This window comes from Lasioglossum baleicum, chromosome 7 (genome assembly GCF_051020765.1).
Source record: "Lasioglossum baleicum chromosome 7, iyLasBale1, whole genome shotgun sequence".
Classification (NCBI taxonomy): Eukaryota; Metazoa; Arthropoda; class Insecta; order Hymenoptera; family Halictidae; genus Lasioglossum; species Lasioglossum baleicum.
The window spans coordinates 13,282,294-13,302,717 of NC_134935.1; the positions used below are offsets into that span (position 1 = coordinate 13,282,294).

At 48.1% G+C, this 20,424-nt stretch overlaps 1 protein-coding gene across 3 annotated transcripts in view; it reads right to left on the minus strand.

The window, feature by feature from the left end:
* Pxb (putative Hedgehog signaling attenuator pxb) overlaps window positions 1-20,424 on the minus strand; it is a 360,190-nt gene that overhangs the window by 16,057 nt on the left and 323,709 nt on the right. For all 3 annotated transcript variants that reach the window (XM_076426924.1, XM_076426925.1, XM_076426923.1), the window contains one exon: window positions 5,759-5,987. In XM_076426924.1, the coding sequence (XP_076283039.1) occupies window positions 5,759-5,987 (229 nt within the window). The remainder of the gene's footprint in view (window positions 1-5,758; window positions 5,988-20,424) is intronic.

Genomic DNA, 20,424 nt, shown 5'->3' on the forward strand with positions numbered 1-20,424 from the left:
TTCTAAAATTCCCCACCATCTAAATAGAGACTGCGGAGACTCAGCGGACTTTTATGCGAAATAAAAATTTTCTTTGTCCGGTATAAGAAGTCGGAATCGAATAAAAGTGTTCACAGTTTGAGATTTTGCTTCGTCAATTTTCTGGTAAATACCTAAAATCCGCAGTTTAATGATGAATAAAGAAACGCGTGCAAGCCGGATAAGAGACCCGAGAAAAGTGTCCCAAAAAGTGAAAAGATATAATTAGAGCAGCCATGCAGAAGGGAAGGCCCGCCTAATCCCTCGCGGAATCCCTTATCCGGCGGGTTTTAGATCACCGGACGGATTTGGAAATGAGGAGGAAAATTATAGAGCGACGTAGCGGCGAGGCGAAGATTTAGGGGGGTTGATGATCAAGATCCGGGTATCTGGTGGATCAATCGCGGCAGACTGTTCGCTGTGGAACGAAGACCGAGCACCCTCCGGCTGATGTCGGGCCGGTGCACGCTAGCCGGTGCGATGCCGTGGCCACAGCACGTTACCGTAACCAGCTAATTGTTAGTTACGCCGGCAATTGCATTAGGTTCCTAAGTCCGATCTCTCCTTGCCCCGTTGGCCATCCTCCGGTTATAGCTCGGCGAAGCTACCGGCGCAACGCGGTCCCGTTGGCCTAACGACGTGCCAGGATATGGATTAAAGGGCCGTAATCGAGCCAACAACAGGTGGGACAGCGAATCGATGGCTGTCCGCCTCAAGATTGGATGTTTATTGGCTTACCTTGCAGCCTCGCGCCCGGGGAATGAAAGGAAATCGTTTAACCCGTCCGCCGAGGAAACAAACGATCGACAAGATCCAGATAGAAAGAGAGAGGGAGAGAGAGAGAGAGGGAGAGAGAGCCATCAGTGTGAAAGATTCCCGGAACTCTCGTTTTCGTTGCATTGTGATTGACAGTTTACTGCCGGGGTGGCCTCGTTGCTCAACGACGTGTCGCGACGCCGAACGAGCCACGTAATCGCGGCAACAACAGGTGGATATTAAATTGCCAGACTTCCGGTGGCATAGATTGCCAATTTATTTGGTTATCCGCTGGTGGAAGCGCGCTCGAATTCACGCCATTCACGCCGCGCGATCGATGAGCGAACGAAACCGCAGCTTAAGCGTGTTCTAACCTAGAAATGACCGATAATATTTAACCCAGGCTTCTTCGACCGGAACGGTTCTATAATGTATTCTTAGAATCCTGAATTTCGAGAGTCGATGAAGTTACATAATTCTGAATTTGGAAGAGAATCTAGAGGACTCCGATCGCGTCATTTAGCGAATCTATTGACTTTCAACAAAGTGTATGCCTTCAGTACACCTGTCACTATTGCTAGTTAGGTCCAGAAAGATAATTTTGTAGGCCAGAGAGACTGAAAGTGAGCAAAGTAATCAATAAACTTTGGAAGAGATTTAAAAGGGATCCCCGTGGAAAATTGGAGCAAGAAGAATAGCTTGAGGAAGCGAACGACCAAGACAGCCTGTGGTCCCTGTTCGGCGGCTAAACTCCCCGCCGCAGGGAGAAATAGAAACGTGTTAAGGCAATTACATTAGGTTCGAGGAAGAGACAGACGCTCCGGTACCATTTGCGAAATTAGAGACCCTTTGGTACGTGCGATCGCACAGGGAGCAAAGGTGACGCGGTGCTACGCGAACTCGTCAATCTTTCGTTCTTTCTTTCACGCACTGTCTGCTCTCTCATTCTCTCTCACTTTCTCACTGTGCGAAAACCACCCTTTCCGGGATAGGCAACAATCTAAGAATTAAGATTTGGGCGTGCTTTCTGATTACTTTAAAGAAAATATTGGTAATTATGCGAATCGAGGTTCACTTCACCCGTCCCAGTCATCTTGAAACATGAATTCTACACTGATATAAACACAATAAAATTTAATGTAAATTCTTGAACTAAACCATTCTAATCATCAAACAACGTAGTGTACACTAGTATCAACATTTTGGTGTATATCTTGGAACATAAATTAATCCAAACCCAATGCAAACCTTCAAACGATAGACTGCATGTTGGTAAAGACAGTTGCGTGTTATATCTTTGAAACTAAACTGTACTCAAACCTTCGAACAATACATTACTGATAAGCAATGTTGATAAACTCCATATAAAATGTGGATCGTTAAGGACGATGAGAAAAATATGCATCATACATTGGTTCCTACAGCGGCCTCTATTATGAAGGTCATACAAGGTCATACAAGTTTCTGTGATCGTTTATATTTCTTTCAGCTACAACAAGCGAGACATTTAGGTGACCTGCGAACCTGATCATTTTAACTTCATGTACGTCTTTGAAATTGAAGATTCCAAGAAAAGCTCCAAGGTCATTGCCACACAATTACTAAAGTTTGAACACAGAAGTGGTTATTCCGTGTCCACGTGTGTTGTGTCGGGAAAACGATTGGTCAGCGCGCGTGTCCGATTTCTTTGCCGTCCTCGACTTCATCGAGAATCGCAACCCTCTCAAGCGTTCGAGACTCTACTATCGATCTTCGACGCGTTCATTGTTTTCCCTTCCCGTCGCTTCCCTCGGGTTTCCGTCGCGCTCTTTCGACCGGGATTCAGCGATTCCGTTGCGAAGGATGCGAAGGATGGGATTGTGGACCGGGTCAATAACCACTCCTCGTCAAATTTTTCAGTAAAGTAATTTTATTTTCTCAAACTTCTTCACCATCCTCCCTTCAATATACACAGGACTTTCTTTCTTTCACTCTCTCTCTCTCTCTTTCTCTCGCTCTTTCTCTCTCTCTCTCTCGTACTTTCGCTCGTCGTCTCTTCGCGTACCTTTCGACCCGGAATATATTTACAAGACAGAGGTCGCCACACCGGTCACGGCAAGGAGACACAGTAACGACAATAAATAATAATAATAATAATCAATCATCGCGATAATCGTAATTGATTCGTAATTGATCTCTTGAGCGTCTACACAAATCAGAAACTCAGGTCCGGCAGTGTTACCGTATTTTTCTTTTCACTCGGGTGCACAGCTACTCTCTGACTTCTTTTAATACTTTTCTTTTCTATTAATATAGATATACGATTCTTTCGCTCTTTGTCTTTCTCTCGCGCTCTTTCTTTCTCTCTCTCTTTCTCTCTCTCGCTCACTTTCTCTCGCTCTCTTGCGTCCACGTCTCACTCTACGTATAGTATTTACAATTTTTTGCGAGTCTAATCTATTTACAACCATGGAGTGCATCAAACTCTCGCCGTGCTCGCACAACCAAAGGTAATAAGGCCCCGCTCGTTCTCTCAGCTACCCCCTAGCTCCCAAGTTCTTCAACCCCTACTGTCTCTTCCGCCCCAGTGGCTCGCTCGTGAACGCGAGATTGTGCAAGCACGGCCGCGTAACAAAATAAATACTGACTAGTCCGCGCTAGTGTCTTCGGCTCGTCACCGATCGCGAGCAACAGGAACCGAAACGAAAATCGAACGGTCAACCAAGGAATCGATTATCGGAATCTTATTCCGTGGAATGCAACGTAATTTGAACAGCGACGTTGTATTGGGTCGATGAATGGGTCCTATCACTTAAATGCAATTTTATCACGAAACTAAACTTTCTTTGCCTAACCCCATTGTTGCTGAAAGCAAGGCCAATTTTAAGCTCTGTCTTAGATAAAAAATGATGTAGACATTTCCGACCGTGATCTCTGAATAATCTGAACCCAATACGTCGCGGAGACGATCTAACAAAAATCGAACGACCCGGGGATAATTCTTAGCAACGGAAGGAACACAGCCACGTCTCCGTCTGCTCGTTGACTAACCGGGAAAGACACTAGACTACATACCTACGACGGAACATATCTACGACGACGAGTTTACACGGAAAACGCGAAGGCCACGTGCCGAGGGCCGTTGCTCGAACGACCGTGGAACGATCGTGGCCGACGATATCACGGGATATGTGAACCGTCCCCTGCGCCCTGGCTGGATACGAGGTCCCTCGAAACATCTCGGAACCAGCCAGAGGCGGCAGACATCCGAGACAAGGCTGTCTCTGTTGTAGAGCTGTAAGAATTCTCTGCTCCAACGCCAACCTAGCGCTTCGAACCCCAATGTAGCCTTAGCCTTGAATTGTAGATAGAATCCAACAAAATTGTTTTTCTTTTTAACTCGATCTTTGAAAGTCTTGGCAAAAAATCAGAGAACTTTGTTGATAGACGTAGTTGGTACTTTCATGTAGATCTTGTAAACTAAAGAATATCCAAGGTATCAAGTATGCTAAGATCATTGAAGTCGATGAAGTGGTCTCTCTAGTATGTAATTGACAGAGTTTGAACACAGAAGTGATTTGAGCGAAAATGTACAAATTAAGATGAACACGTGTTCCCATTAACCCTCGGATGCCAGACTTGGGTCTACTTTGCCCCGGAGTTATTAAATCGTTGAGAACATCAACATTGGCTGCAAAGAAATAGGTTCAAAAATATGTAAAGAAATTTTCAGAGGCACCCACGTTGCGAGGATCAAGTCAAAACGAGAGTATAACAAATAAGAATTGATGTACCTCTACCCCTCGTATAGGGTATTACGAAACCACTTGCAACGACTTTCAGGCCACAAAGAAAAATTGCGAAGATATTTAATCTCGAATGGATAAATAAAGTATCAGGATCTGGTGCAACCCAGGGCTGAGTCTGATTGGTTCGTCCCGTTCGAAGCGACAAGTTGGCGTCGGAGCCGGTTAGTTGCTACTTACAGCCCCACTCTGCACTATAAGAAGACGTCGCTGGCGAGCGACATGTGTCACGTGCCCTGCACGCTCAGATATACGTCCTCCGGCTTGCTGAGGAGACTGTGTATCTGCTGCATCGTGCAGAGCGGACACACCTCCTCCTCGGTACCCTCGGCCACGATCCTCCTAGCCGTACCCGGCGCCCGCCTGTACCCGGAGTCCACGATGTACGAGTAACCGTCCGAGTCGACCGAGCTCGATCTCCCCGAGTACGAGCGGAACAACCTCAGCGACGAGATCCTCGAGGCAGTAGTCTCCGGCTGACAGTTGCCCAGCTCGTACCTCGTGGACTCTAGTTCCGTGTCCTTGAAGTCTATGTACGAGTAGCCCTCGGAGTCGACCGAGGGCCTTCTGTTCGCGATCGTTACCGGCTCCGACAGGATTCTTTGAGCGGAGTGTTGAATAGAGATGGGATACACGGAGGAGGCGGATGAGGAACTCTGAGGAGGTTTATCCGAAAGGATTTGTTGGACTCGTGGTCGGTGTGTCGGGGTGATGGGTAGCCGGGAGTCTATCGGCCGACCGGAAACGCAGCTGTCTCCCAGATATTTCTCGTTGGTCAGGGTGACGTCCATGTTCGGACAGCTCGGTATACAGGGGTTACTATTGTTGATCAGGGCTGGGTTAGGGGTCGGCGGGAGTGGTTGTTGACTCGTGATCAGCGCGTTCTGGCTGGCCAACAGCAAGTGACTGTTCCGTAGAACGTTACCGCTGTTCTGCAAGAGCGGGCTGGTCACGTTGCTGCATCGGGACGGCGTGTGGGTCGCTATCGAGAGCGGGACACCCTGGGACTTGGCGAGTAGGGCTCGCGGCGTTCGATAACCGCCCAAGACTGCCCTGGAGGGCTTGTCCTGGACGCGCAGTATCGCCCTCGGGTCCCGGTAGTCGAGATAGTCGAGATGATGAGGCGCGGGGGCGCGCGTACGATGCAACTGCTGCGGCTGTCGTTCCCGTAGGCTGTGTCGCTGATCGGGATTTCGTACCTCGATCGTCGGCGCCTGGCCGGGATGGTGGCTCGGCAGATGATTGTGCAGCTGCGAGTGCGTCACCGCTTCCGGCAGGTCCTCGTACAGCACCGCACCACCCGCGCTACCTGTCCCTCCGTGCGGTTGACCCTCCGCGAGTACCCGACTTCTTCCACCCGCGGCCGCAACAGCCGCCGCGCCCGCTGTACTCTTGCACGGTAACAGGTTCTGCACTTTCCTCTTGTGCCTGCAACAGAAAATCGCACCCGACACGTTAAATCACTGTTCACTAATAAATATCAAGCCGAAAAATATTCTATTTGTTGCTAATGTACAGCCTTTGCAGAACATAGGCATGCAACAGGTGTAAATTTCTTTGTTCTTCAAGAAAATTACGAACTACAAAGTTCTAATCTCTGCAACCATAAAGTAAATTGTAGTGCAGGGGGTTAAAGTATAACTGTACTGTAGAGCTCGCGTTTCAATGGACCTTAGAATGGCCCGGCGACCTTTGATCGATCGTTAAATAATCGACTGGCCTTTAGCAGCGATCGATGTGGGTCGGCTGAAACGGGCCAGTTTTTGCACTCGACGAAAAAGACCCGGCCGATTGGAGTGCACGGGACCCGAAACTGTGTCGAATAAACAGAAAGAAATTGGAACGCATGTAGCACGGTACGATTTCGCTTTGGTCCCGTTCCCCGGAACTACCACCGAGGATTCCAGCGACGATGACGCGGCTAGTCCACAGAGTTCGAGAAGCTATGTTGATATTCGCCGTTGCGTCGTGTTCTAACTTTTCGACCATCCTCTCCCTCTCTCTCTCTCACTCGCTTGCTCTCCTTCTCTCTTTCCTTCCCGTTCCTGCCCCCTGCGCAATGGCTCTCCCGTCGGCACACCAGATTAGTTCGGAGCTCGTTGCAATTGTTTGTTCAGAGAGGCTTTGGTGTAGTTGCCGCCCGGCCCAGAGAGCTTTTCTCAATATAAACTTTAATGAATTGGGAGCCGTCTTTGCCTGACGTTCCCGTGGAGCCGCGCGGTCGAACCTCGCATATTTATTCGTACGGTTTGCCGGTGCGAAAATCGAAGAGATCTCTATACTCGATCTAACGAGACGAGTCACTTATGTCGTACTCAAGTGACTATATACTACATGCATTTGTTTACCTTCAGTGACCTAGTTCATTCGGCGAAGTGTAGTGTCGCGGCTGGCACTGCTTAGGAAGATACCTACAGTCGCGGACAAAATTAAGTGGACACCCTTTAAAAACGAATAACGGATAAGGACCCGTATCGATCCTTTTTTTCCAGACCTTAATGACACTTAGTACGTAATTATTTTCCATACAAACATACCATCATAAGTTCCCGATTATTCATCTAGCGAGTACATTGATCACGGTGCCTAATTTGTCCGAAGGTAGGCCGGGCGACCGGATAGCGACGCCGCACCGATAATAAAACGTCTCCGGGCGAATGATAAAGAACCCTTCAGCGACGCAATAATTCAGCGGAAGCGCTCGCGGTAGAGACGGACAAATTTCCCGGGCCGGTAAAAAGACAAGGCGAAGGAATTTCTCGTTAAGGATACCCACTATTACAATGGGAACAGGTAGATCCCGGTCTCATCCCGCGGAAAGTTCCCGGGAGCAGGAAGGGTAGGCGGGCCAGACCCACGATTTGCGGCTTGCCGTCAATCTCGCCTACCATCTTCCAGAGGTGTACCCGTGCACGCGAACAGAGATCGTGCTTTTCCCCTCACCGACAGACCAACGCGAAAACCCGTGCTTCCCTGTTTCCGTCGGTACACCGCGCCGCCATCGCACCGGTGCAAAGTAGTTTACCCTTCAAGTTTTAATTATCTAATTAACTCCGTCAGTTCGATAATATTTGCCTGTGTAATTAAACCGCCAACTAAGGTTAACAACTTGCGGCGCACTTCCAATAGTAGGTCGCCGTCGAGGCGAATAACTCAGGGGAGAGAACAAGCGGCCGATATCGGCTGCTGCGCCTGGTAGGAGGAACGGGGGGATATCCAGGATGTACAACCGGCGAACTAATTGCCGGAACAGTGACCTCTTCGCGGCGGGGAAACTCTTTGCGAGAAACTGGAATAACGGGTTACACTTCGGATCGACGGCGGTCGCTTCGCAGACGCTGTTTTCACTGAGGAAGTTCGCGATTCGGGGCTCCTTCCTCAGAAGGAACAATATCCAGCTGCCCGGAGAGATTATTCTTATTTTTGTAGTAAGATAAAACGCGCTGTTTTACGGTAATAGTCGTGTTTATTAGTTTCAGCATCACGGGTCTCTGTAAGATCGAAAAATGGCAGATTGGCTAGACTGTGGATTTTATGTTCTCGTTGCAAAAATTGATCGGCGAGGTACAGAACTGTGAAGAAGTAAAAATGGGAACAGCTACATAACAAACATAAAATCGTCATAATCCTGCTTTTACATCAATAATCTAATCAATAACTAATCTCCTCTGAAAGATCGAACTCTTATCAATCGATATGAATAGGTTCGGCTGAACTAGGGTCTGCAAAATCTGCACCGTCGATGTAAAGCAATCGAGGGCTAAGGAGCTGCTTCCCAATCTAGAGAATCTCAGTAAGGTGCAAGTCGATGAGTCCGTGTGCCGCGTATAATTAAACGCGAAGATACCGGGAAACGAGATTAGTTCGAGCGGCAGCGGCCGGGTCCTAAAAGATTACGGGCGAGCGCGGGCAAAGAGCCAGTTACATCGTAAAACAGGAGGCCGAGGCGGTTAAACGAGGGACCCGGGTACGACCTCCGGGTTCCGGGGAACTCGGCTTGTGTATGCCCCCCGTCGACGTTCCCCGCGGAGAGAGCTGTTCATGGCTCTGGGTTTCACGGTCCGAGAGAATCATTGCGGGCGCGGGTTCACGCCGAGCCGGGTCTGGACAGAGAGACGAACGTAAACTAGCCATCCGGCTCTTCTACCGGCAAGATTTCAATTTGCCTAATGCCGTCGACTGTCAGCCATGGCGCGACCACACTTAGCGGCGCTCTTAGCGAGCCGGGCACGGTTCGTGAGCTCTCTTCAGGCTCTGCAACAGCTCCGGGGCTCTGCTTACTCGGATTCGCCATCCGTCCGAGAGCAGCGTACCGGATGCGAGCTGCGCAACTCGGTTCTCAATCGCCTCTGTTGTCGACCGACTCACAATCAGCATACTTTGCTCTCGGCCTTTTGCTGGCCGACGACGTGTTAATGTGAGTTGGTTGGTGTTTGATGTCGAGTCACTGGGTTTGACGCTTTATAACCAGAATGGTAGATTCTGTAGTAAGCGTAAAAAAGAAGAGAAACGGTTGGGGGAATGTTTAGTAGAACATTGGCTGCGGGAGTTTCGTAGAAAATGTTGTAAAATTGTATTCGTGGAACTTTTGTTGAACAGACTCTAAAGTATTATGATGTTGCATGATAATGAACAGGTAGATGCATGTTCATTAACCACTGTTTGTAACTGTTTGACCCCGTTCGAGTGAGTACAAAGACTCCCAATACTATATACTGTTCTGCCATTGCTATAAGATAATCTTAGCGACAATGTTGACTTCCCCCTACAAGGCCGATTGACTGTGTCCAAACGATCACTAGGATCAACAGCCACCGTGATGTCGCTGTGCAGTTTCATCAAACTAGGCGCCAGGAGTAGGCGCTCCGCTTTTATTCTCCGGGTGCATCGTCTCGAATAAATCCGCGGGATTTATGTCTGTTTTCCGGTGACACGGTAGAACGACACCGGCTCGAACAATTGTCAGCGGTATCGCGTGCGGCCGATGCGTCGCGTCGCGTCGCGTCGGGGCCAGGGCACTTCAAAGAAATGCGCGTAAACCCGTGCGTGGATGCGTGCGGTTCGTCGAATCGGCGGGCATAGAGTACGCGGCGGACGGTCGTAAAGCTCTTGTCCGCGATGAGAAGCACTGCCGAGCTGAATGCACCTGGAACAGGCGAGTCGTGTTCGTGATCGCGCACCCGTGCTAAACATGGTATCGCGAGCTTGCGGTCGTATAACGGACCATAAAGCGCTTTGTGGACTGGCGACCCTTCGAGCACCGGCACACGCGTTCGACGAAGGGCTTCGCTCTACCCCTTGTGGCGTCTCTGACTACTCTCTCTCTCTCTCTCGGCGTCTCTCTCCACAGTCTGTTATTTTTCACGGTTTCTCCGCTGACGGGGAAACCACCAGTACGAGAAACAGAGCCGATAAGTCAATAAATCCGGAGGATTAACGAACAGAAAGTTGCGGTTCCCGTCATTGTTCACCGGGACCCCTCTCCTCCCTCCGTGGAAAAGCGGTTCGATCGCGAAGTCGTGGATTTGCTGGAGTTGGATTAGCTCCAGATCCTCCCGGTCGCATTCAAGGACCCACGCAATCCACGCCGTCCGTTATGGTATGCGATCCGCTGATGGAAATTCACGATGGCGCAGCAATTAGTACTCCGGGATTGAATATCAGGACGCCCGGCTATACAAGACGGGCCAAGTTCCCGACGGCTTCTACCCCCCGAGAGCCGTCTCACCCCACCTTTTCGGGAGCATCGAAAACCCGCACGAGATTGCTCTTGATGGATTTCGACCAGCCATCGCCCACCGTGTAACAGTCTCCGCGGAAACAGAAGGAAACTTCCGACTTCTAATCAAACCTGCCGACGACCATCTACACCCCCGCTTTTGTGCTCACCCTTGGTAACATCCCTTCGACATTTTTCGCGATTTTTCCTGAATGCTCCATATCTCGTGTTGTGCTCTTAGAGACATCTTTGAGTTTGCTCCTTTAGGTGTCATTCGTTATTTTCGTTCAAAGATGTTACATCGTATCAGAATGACTTTGGAAGCAATTTGGTCCTGGTGCCATCAAGAGCTAGTTATGAACAAGAATGACAGCACTTGGTAATGATAGTAATCATTGGTGGACTACATCACTCACACGATGAAGCTCATACTTCTATGTCAAGCAGTTGCAATTGAGGGATTATGTAGTCACGGGGCAAATTATACAGACCAGCACATTGTATCTTCATTCTTAACTGTAGACGCAAGAATAGCTTCTTGATTGCTAAAGACTCGAACAAATATTCATTATCACGTTCGTTACCTACATGATCATGATTTTGTACACTATACGTAAAAACAGCCAAATATCAATTTTGTGCATGTTATTATTTGAAGTTATAACTAAAAGCGTGACATTCGAGGAATTTACAGCTTCTTTGTGACAAAAGAGTAGATTGTATTTAACACATAGACATATAGAGATAGACTGCGCGGCCTGTACGAAGCGCTGAAGCCCACAATGGCGGCAAAAAACAAAAATAAAACATCAATAAATACATCAATTAGAAAGAGAGCGCTATGGACCCCGGCTAATGCTCTCTCTCTCACTCTTTGTACCGCGCGCCGCCATTGTGGGCTTCAACTCGCCCATAAGACGGCGCAGTCTATCTCTATATGTCTATGATTTAACAGAATATTGTAACTATGAAGGCTGCTGACGAAATAAAAGTTGCTAGCAAACGTGTTCAGGAGTTGTTCAAAATAAAAGAAAACATTTACTGGTATACAAATAATGTTCTTCTATAAATAATTATCTGAAAGATTGCGAAGGCAATATCATTTTTGTGACTAGACTCACAAGTGAGCAGTATATTCTTGTGTTTACGTGGCCCATGTTAAATTGTTCATTCGATTTCACATTTGATGAAATGTGTCGGATACATCTTTAACATGGTGTGTCGTGGTATAAAAAAAGTCGTAATCGGCGGTGTAGATGTAGGTGATGAAGACGTAGGCAGTCAGCAGGGTAGGCCAGTGCACATTGCGTAATGAGGATGACATCATGCGACATTCTCCCCTGAACCTCGGCTCCTCGACCCGTTCCTTCAGAAGCAACGACCTGGGTGGTGAGGTGAGGCGAGGCGACGCGAGGCGGATTCGTAGTCGCTAAGCGCTGAATAGGTCATTTAAGCGGAGCTTTTAACTCGAGTTAATTAACTGCCCTTTCTGTTTCTATCTGGGTTCGGCGCGTGCAAGCTACCTAGGTCTTTTGCTCCGTTCCAGTCGCTTTCACGGGCCGACTGCTCGTCGCATTACGCGCTGCGTGCGCCCTCCCCCTCCCCTAACACGCGAACGTCATCCTGGAGGATGTGACACGACCCCAGTCACCCGCAGACTTTACTCTGGATCGTTGCGTACAAGTTCGGGACACATCCAGGAGAACTCTCTAACTCTGCGACGACCGGAGTTACAGGTCGCCGCTGCATCGATCACCGAAACGTTAATTATTTTTCACCAGAAGCGTTGTTAAGAAATTTGCAATTTTTATAGAACCTGTTTTTTATTGTTACTATAAATGTTTGTAATCTGTTACTCTGTATATGAATGATGCTCGTAGAAAAAACATGTATCAAATATTCCTGCAAGCATCATCAGCTTCGAAGTCCATTTTCACCCCCTGGCTGCGAATGATCGTAAAAGAAATACCTATCAAATAAGTTTCATCAACTCCGAGGACCATTTTTACTTTCCACATTGAAGCGATGTTCGTAAAAGAAGCATACGTCGGATATTTTCGTGAATTTCATAAAAACTCGAGGAACCACTCGGCGACACTCCTTATATTTTTTTCCAATTAAATAGAAGAGCAGATAGGGACGGAATAGGAGTGTCGGAGGTCGTGCTTCACGTTGACCTAAATAGCGGGCGTTTGGGACAGCCCAAAATGTCCGGGACACGCTCAGAAATCGCATCAACGGTATTTCACCCGACGGAATAGCCAACTTCACGTACGCGGAACCCGACACCGGAAGCAGGAACCGGTTAAAGCCGCCTCCATCGCGGTATACACACCGGCGCGCCGACAAGCGCATCGGATTTTGAAGTTTACTTGCCGGCGGAGTTTCTCGTAAGCTTCTCGAAACTACAAATTTTGCATATCAATGCGCGTGGGTACACCCAGCCTGTCGACTCGATAAACGACTTTCCACCCTTGGCCCCAACCTCCTCCGCCTCAGCCCCTCCTACTCTTGGGATTGCACTATTCTATCACCCCGTCGGTAATATCGTCGCGTCTCCATCCCTTGTATCCGCGGATATACAGCCATTCCCCTGCCCCTGCACCACGTCGAATGCGTGTTTGTTTGAATTGGCCCAAACAGGAAAGACGTAATTTCCTTATAGCTGAAAATCGTATCCGGTACTCTCGCACCCTTATAGTGTAAATCGAGATTAGGGCGCTTCCAATCTGTTTTCCGATCACGATAGTCAAACGATAAATAACCACGCGAAATTACTTCTTGTTTGACATTGGATGACCGAGTTTGACATCTCCCAACACAAATACAAACTTTAACGAGACCGACAAGTATGATTTGACTGTTTGAAGGTTGTGCTCTGTTTATCTGAGTTTATGTGCACGATGTTTGGCAATGATTGTTTACATCAATAACAAGTCTGAATGATTGAAAATCTTGTCTGTATTATTCCAGTATCCTCCACATCAAATGCTGAACAATAATTCTCAATAGACGTTCCAGTTTGTGCCTATTTGACCCCGTTTGACCCAGTTTGAGTGTCCCCAAGGTCCGAACACAGTTGGCACTCGCGGCTACGAGGGTTTACGGACGCAGAATTCTTTCGGACCGATCTGATACCCCGCGGCAATCGTACGATCAAGGATTCGGTGTCCGGAGGAACACGAATCCCAGTCATTTATCACGACGGGAGAGTGTAGCCGCGCGTGCTCCGCCCATCCGCCGTCGAGCAAAACCAAATTCATCCCCCATGTCCAGGTCATACAAGCAGGGATATTGTTTCGGCGTTATCGCGGCGGCCGTAGATGGGTACACGCTTATCAGGAAGTGTTAGCACGCTGGAAGCATTATTCCTATCCGGTCAAGTGGCCTGCCGCGCGCCGGTTATCGGCGACAAACTGATCCGGGCACTGGTCTCTCTCTCTCTCACTCGCCTCTCGCTCTCTCTGGACCCGCACTCGTCGATGTGCATGCTTAACCCTCCGTGGACATAGGATACAGTCGTCCAACGACCCGGTAACGTTTCCCTATGCGAATCTCGCCGGAGAAACCGGAAGCAAACACCATCGGAAAACAGAATGTCCCTTGCGAACTATCAGACACTCTTTTTGTCATGTTCTAAGGGTATGCTTTGGGAATTTTCCTCTGATGAACTAAACAAAATACACATGTGAAAACTTTACAGACTTGTTTACACATACTTGGACCATGTTCATGATTTTTTTACAGATCTCTATTGTGAAAATTGTAGTAATTATTTAACGAAGTAGCAGACTACTTTCCTCGAATGGTGTCAGGTTCAAGACACATTTTTCATAAATATATAAAATTCCACAGGCTAGTGATAACGATACATAAAAATTCAGGAATGCAGTACGCACGTGGATAATCACGTTTATAAATTTTCACGAAGATACGTTGTTTAGTAGAACCAGAAGAAGTTTCTAAAACGTCCCAAAATCAAAGCAAAGAATCGTAGCGCTCTTTGAACCGAACGAATACATTCTAATTAAGGGTCGCGAGCGTTTGCCGGATGGGACACGAGTTGGAAAGCTGTTGGGAAGTTCGGTAAGGGTGGGCGGATCGCGATGCTGCTTAATATTTAACGGCTTAACGCGTCGACACGAAAATCTCTGGCCGATACTTCGGCGAGAGAGAGGGAGAGAGAGAGAGAGTTGGCTTCGAGGGGTGGTGTAGGTTGGAGCCGATGAAAGTCTAAGGGCGGAAAGTAATCTCAGCCGTTGTATATAGGCGCGTAGGTGTGCGCACGTGCCGCGGCGCCGCTTGATTGAAACACCGCGGATATTTAAATTGCGAAACTTTACGAATAAATTTGCGCGCGGGCCCGCTCCTCGGCGCAATTTACCTTCCTTTTTTCGGATTTACCTAATGAGCTGGCGGCCGACCGGACAAACACACTTGCCGGTTGGCGGAGAGGCTGAAAAACGCGGATCGTTCTTTTATTGCTCCGGGGACTTTGCGAGTAACTTTTGGTCGATATTCAAGACCGTCATTCTTCGTTACTTGGAAAGTGCACTTTGTAAATTTTTCTCTAATGAGCTAAACAACATGCGCGGATGAAACATAGAGAATTTTTATACATTGCCATCCTGAAAATTGTAGTAATTATTCATCGAAAAAGCAAACTACTACCCCTCGAGTGGTCGCAGATAGTTTCAATAAATGTTGAAAATTCAATGCGCGATCCACGTGGAATGTACATCGACATCGCGACCGTCCGCGATTTCAATTTTCGCCAGCCGAAGAGGGAGAGAGGCTATTAATCTTGAGGCCACGATGAGATAAGCGCGAAGGATATCGTAGTAGGAGGCGAGTTTACCCGACCGACTGGAAATTAGCACGGTCTCGTTTCCGAGTCGAATATCCGTGACCGGTTCCTTGTCCCCCGGGCTAATCCGTTTTATCGGCGATCCAATCGGCGAAGGGACACCTAATCTCCGACTGGCGCGAGCAACGAACCTACTCGGCCGTGACTAATCCGATACCAGCGCGGCGGCAGGATCGCGGACGAGGACCGTCGAAGACGCTGCTCTCTGCGGCCAAGTCGCTGGACCAGTCGCGAGAGAGTTTCCAGACGGGAATAGACTCCAGCAGAACCGGAGAGACAGAGGGCGAGCAAGGGAGAGAGAGATAGGCAAGTAGTCCCGGGGTTGGTAAGTGAAACGGAGCTTGATTAACCAGCCGTCCGACTGAGCCTTCGCCTCCAGTGAAGTTCGAAACACGATGAAAGCGAGCAACGTAATGACCTCAAAGGTGGCTGCGAGCTCCGTGGAAGGTGTGCACAGTCACGGCGGACTCGACGTACGATCTCACGGAGTTGTACAATGTCCCTCGAGTGGTTCCCACTTGGGACAACGGAGCCCGTTGTGCATTACCGGAAGATGGACGCGTAGACCAAGCCCGGCAGCCTTTGACGGCAGACGTTAACGTTGTTCCACCTGACTTTGGACCTCATCGGCTGCTGGCTTCTCGCTGGAGAGATGGGTCCCCTTCTTTGCCCCTCCCTCATCCAATCGCTCTCATTATTTATCATAAGCTGCTTCTTACTTGGGACAGTTCGGGGATCTTACTGGCAGGACCTTCCTCCGTTGCTGGGGTTAATTCCTCTCTGAGTAGCTGCCAGTGTGTCCTCATTTTTAATAGGTACAGGTGCAAATCTTTCTTTGATGTAACATCTATTCTTCGTTCTGTATCATTTTGAAATAAGCTTGCTTCAGCAATGTCTATCAAGCACACGTCTTCTTGTACCTCGCCTGCTAGTGTTCTGTCTGGTAGCTTATGAATTATATTGTTCTGTCTGCGTGAAGAGTTCCATCCCAACCATAGTTTATACTCTGCATTTTCAAGTACAGTTTGCAGACTGTGTGCATAACACAAGGTTGTTTCAGACGATGCCAGCTTTTCAGTGGTCTACCCGTTCGTGTATTACTTTAGCCTACTATGTTGTGTATATCTGTATATCCTCTTACCGTTAATAGCTTCGTGTTCCTTATATATGTTCTGTTGTTGCTCAATTGTTTCTTGAAGCATATATTTTCCAGAGCCACTGATCGCGTTATATTGGTCTCATATTTCAATTATAAACCTTTCAAAGACATCTCAATCTCATCCCTGAACCAGCCTAAGATCATTTTAAAAAAATGATCAAGACACCGTCAACCGCTCGTAGGATTTTCCCCGGCTCCCAAGCGATATCCTTGATCCGTCACCGACACGGACACCCAGGATCGACTCGTCCAGCTTCTCCTCGCGAAGAAAACGCCAGAATCCCTCATCGCGGGGGATAATCGAGAAGCACGGGACAAGAGGTCACTGTTTGTCGCGGCTAAAAGCATCGCCAATATTATGTGGACGTAGTATCGGGTGTCGTTGCGTCTGGCTTGGTACATCCTTCGGTGTCCGATTACCGTTTACGTGTCCCGAACGAGCATCATCCTCCGATTTCGAAGGATAACCCGCGGCTCTCGCGTTCCCGGGGAACGGAGATTACGCTCGGATGAGTGGATCGTTTCCTTTTTGGCTTTTCCTAACCGCTGACACTCTTTTCTCGTTCCAGGAAGAGAGACAGAGACGGAGAGAGATCCTGCTCGCAAATAAAGGGATTTCCGGGCGAGATAGCTGCAATTTCAAGGGCAAATCTCTCTCTCGTGAGAAGCGATCGATGGAGATAAAAATTCCTCGACGATCTCCGACAGTCTCTGCCGGTTTCTTCTCGCTGCCAGACGATTTTTTCAATCACGGTCTCCAGTGTGAATTTTCCCGGATCGAAAATTAATAAAAACTCCAGCCATCAACCACGAGGACTTCGATTTTCACCGAGAGCGATTCAATCTGCGCGTCTGCGCGAATCTGGGTCAAGGGTCGACCGGTTCGCTGGAAGGGAATCCGCATTTCAGGAGCATCACGTTGACGTCCCGGCAGACTTTAATCGCATCTGCAGCGTACGTTCAGCGGCCTGTCACTCGTCAGGTTCGAGCCTCGAATTCGATTTGCCCGGCTCTCGATCGTCTCTCCATCCCCTCCCCCTCTCTCTCTATCTCTCTCTCTCTCTCGCCCGCTCTTCTTCGCTCTCTTTGCCTGGCCATTCCCGAAGCACGCGGTTCTTTCCCCAGCGTTCGCTGAATATTCAGAAGGCGTTCGTTCGATGGATGGCTTAGCGGGCCGATAAAAGCCGGCGAGAAAAATCGGACGGAGAGGAGCCGCCGGTATTATGCCGCGGCAAGACGAGGAAATTAGCTGCCGCCAGTTTTAATATCCGTTTTATTTTATCGAAGCAGCCGGTCGACTGGACCCTCCTTCTCGCGAGACACACCGCGGACGATCGATCCCCCAGATCGCGAGAAACAAAGACCTCCGAGGGGATCGGCCAGACGATCCAACCAATTTCCTACGCAAGGATTATTTGCGGGGAAATTTAATTCGCGCGCTTTCCGAACTACCCCAGCCTCCGCGTAATTCAAGACAGTAGCCGCCGGTTCTTTTTTATCGGGCATATCGCTTAATTAGAATTTTTCGTCGCCAGACTGCTTCGAGAAGGGTCGAGGCCTCTCGGGTGGAAATTCTACAAGAGATACTCTCCATGGCGATGCTGAAGACACTGTGGAAAACTTTACAGAGCTAGGTGCAAAATTAATTTTTTCAGAATTTTCGTGCTACAAAGATTAATAATTTTAGTTAGAGGTGACATCCATCTCTGCGAAAGAACATCTCTTCAACAATAACAGTCGATAAGAAATTCTTGGAAGTTTGTGTGGTTCAGCATGTTTATAGCATTGTCGTCCGGGCCCTTTGCGTGTCATTCTGCGGGCGTAAATTCGTTAAATGAATTCACCTAACTGGAGGAGGACCGGTGTCTAGCCGTTCGCGCGCCGACGACGTACTTTTGCCTTGAGATTACTAAATAGACCGTAACGGGGGATGTTAGGCTCGCTAGAGAGCTAAATCACCATTAAATGTTCCCCCTTTCCACCCTGTACCTGGTTTTCTTCCCTGTCGCTGGCTCGCCCTTCGCTGCAGCCACCGTTCTAAATGACGATCTCCTTTGAAACGGGGTCAGGTACGCTGCCAGGCTTCTCATTATTGCTACGCGAGGGAATAATTAAGCGAGGAAGAGATTAAGAGGTTCGCGAGCATCAGCCATCACCCGCGGCTCGCCTCTTAAACTCCTACGGGGGAGCATTTTTACCTTTGCGAGGTTCTTGAGGACGCGAAACAGGTCTTTCGAGACGCCTGCCGCTTAGGAGACTCTCTCGCATTATCTCGGATGACACTCGGTTATACTTCAGGGAATCGGCTCTCTGTCTCGCGCCGGGACAATCGTCTTCCGAAGAACACCCCTAAATTATTACCTTGTTCAACGGTTTAAAATATTTTACGTGGAACCTGATGCTTGATTCAAGATTGGTTCATAAAAATTCATGTTTGCGCAGAGACTCGCTGTGTTAGCATCTGTATAAGGGTGTACACTAGACATCGTTGAACGTTAAGTCACTTGGAAAAATGGTTTGTTGCTATTGAACTGCAAATTTTTTGCATTTGTCAAAAAGTGTAGATTGAATGAAGTGAATTGAAAAAATTGTTAAAATTTAAAAATAGTGTTGCATTATTTTCAATCAATTAAAACAATTAAGAAACGAGACAATTTTTATTTTACATATAAATCCATAGTCTATAAGAATTCGTGAAGGTAAAAGGAATTTATTCTGTTAAATATGGTTATGGAAGACTTCTTCGAATGATCTGAATTGGCTTCAAATTCAAGCAATCTCGGATGAAGAATAGGTCAAACCCACTCAACAATTGAACGCTAGCAGCATTGCCAGTTACGGTTGCCAATTTGCGATTAGTTCTGCGAGTGAAAGGGCAAAAGTCGAGCGAAGAAACAGTGCGGAATCTCTATTTTTTCGAGAAACAGGGAAGACAGCGAACAGAGCATTAACAAGACCGGGCAAGAGTCTCCTCGAGAGGGTTCAACCGAGTCTGAATTCGATTTTCTCTCCTATCTCGTCTCGCTTCCACGAGTAGTTAGCATAATTCTGTTTATGAAATTTTGCGAACTCTCTCTCCCCATCGTCTTTTTCCTCCATCTCTCTCTCTCTCGCTCTCGCTTGCTTGTTCTCTTGGTTTCATCGTTCCGTGACGTCCTTTTTTGCTCGCCGATCTCGCGCTGGTGTTTGTAATGTTGCTCTCTCCAACCTGGGGAAACTGGCTCGGCACAAAAGACGAGGGAGGGCAACGGTTTTAATGGTCGGTTCGATGCGCGAACAACGCGACCGAAACCGACTATTCCCATTCCGCAATCACCGCCAATGAGCTGTAATTATCGGTGTAATCGAATTCTATTCGGAGCCAGCCTCGGAGCATTAATTCAACCGGTAACTCGCCAAAGAACTACTCCCGTCAAATTTCCATTTGTCGCGTTGCTGCGGTCGCGGCAAATACGCGCGCGACTAATGGGAATTTACGAAGGCTTCTGGCCACGGTAATTGCTGTTAACCGACCGCCCCTCGTGCCTCCCTCGATCGAATCAATCTGACAGTTTATTAAAGATATTCCGGGATCCGTCACCATTTTTCAGGAGATTGGATAGCTTTTTTGTAGGTAGGCGCGTAGAGGACATGAAGGACAACTCTGTTTTTTAAATTATAATGATATATGTACTTTTCTAAGCGTTCTCAGACGCGTACAGTCACCTACGGCTCAAGGTCATTCACGGTCGGTGAAGGTCAACTGCGATGGAAAATATTCTACTTTGTCATGCAAAGAAAATGAACGTCTTCTTCTCAGGGTCATGTTGATCAAGTATCCCTAGTATTAAGGCATCCATTAAGGGTAGCCGAAAATACATAATAATATTACAATAATAAACAACAATAATAATAATACATAACAAACGAGCGGCTCCTGAACCAGCATCATCCTCGCACAAACATTATATCAAGGAAAACGATGTACCGAATACATTCGATTGTCAGAAATCAGCGCTTGAAAGTTGTGCCAAGGCGGATAGGTTCTACTGGAACCGTTCTGGAGGCCATTCCATCGGGATTCCCATGGAACCGGTCGCGACTGCTGGCCCATCCTTGCCGGTCCAATACTCTGGTGGTT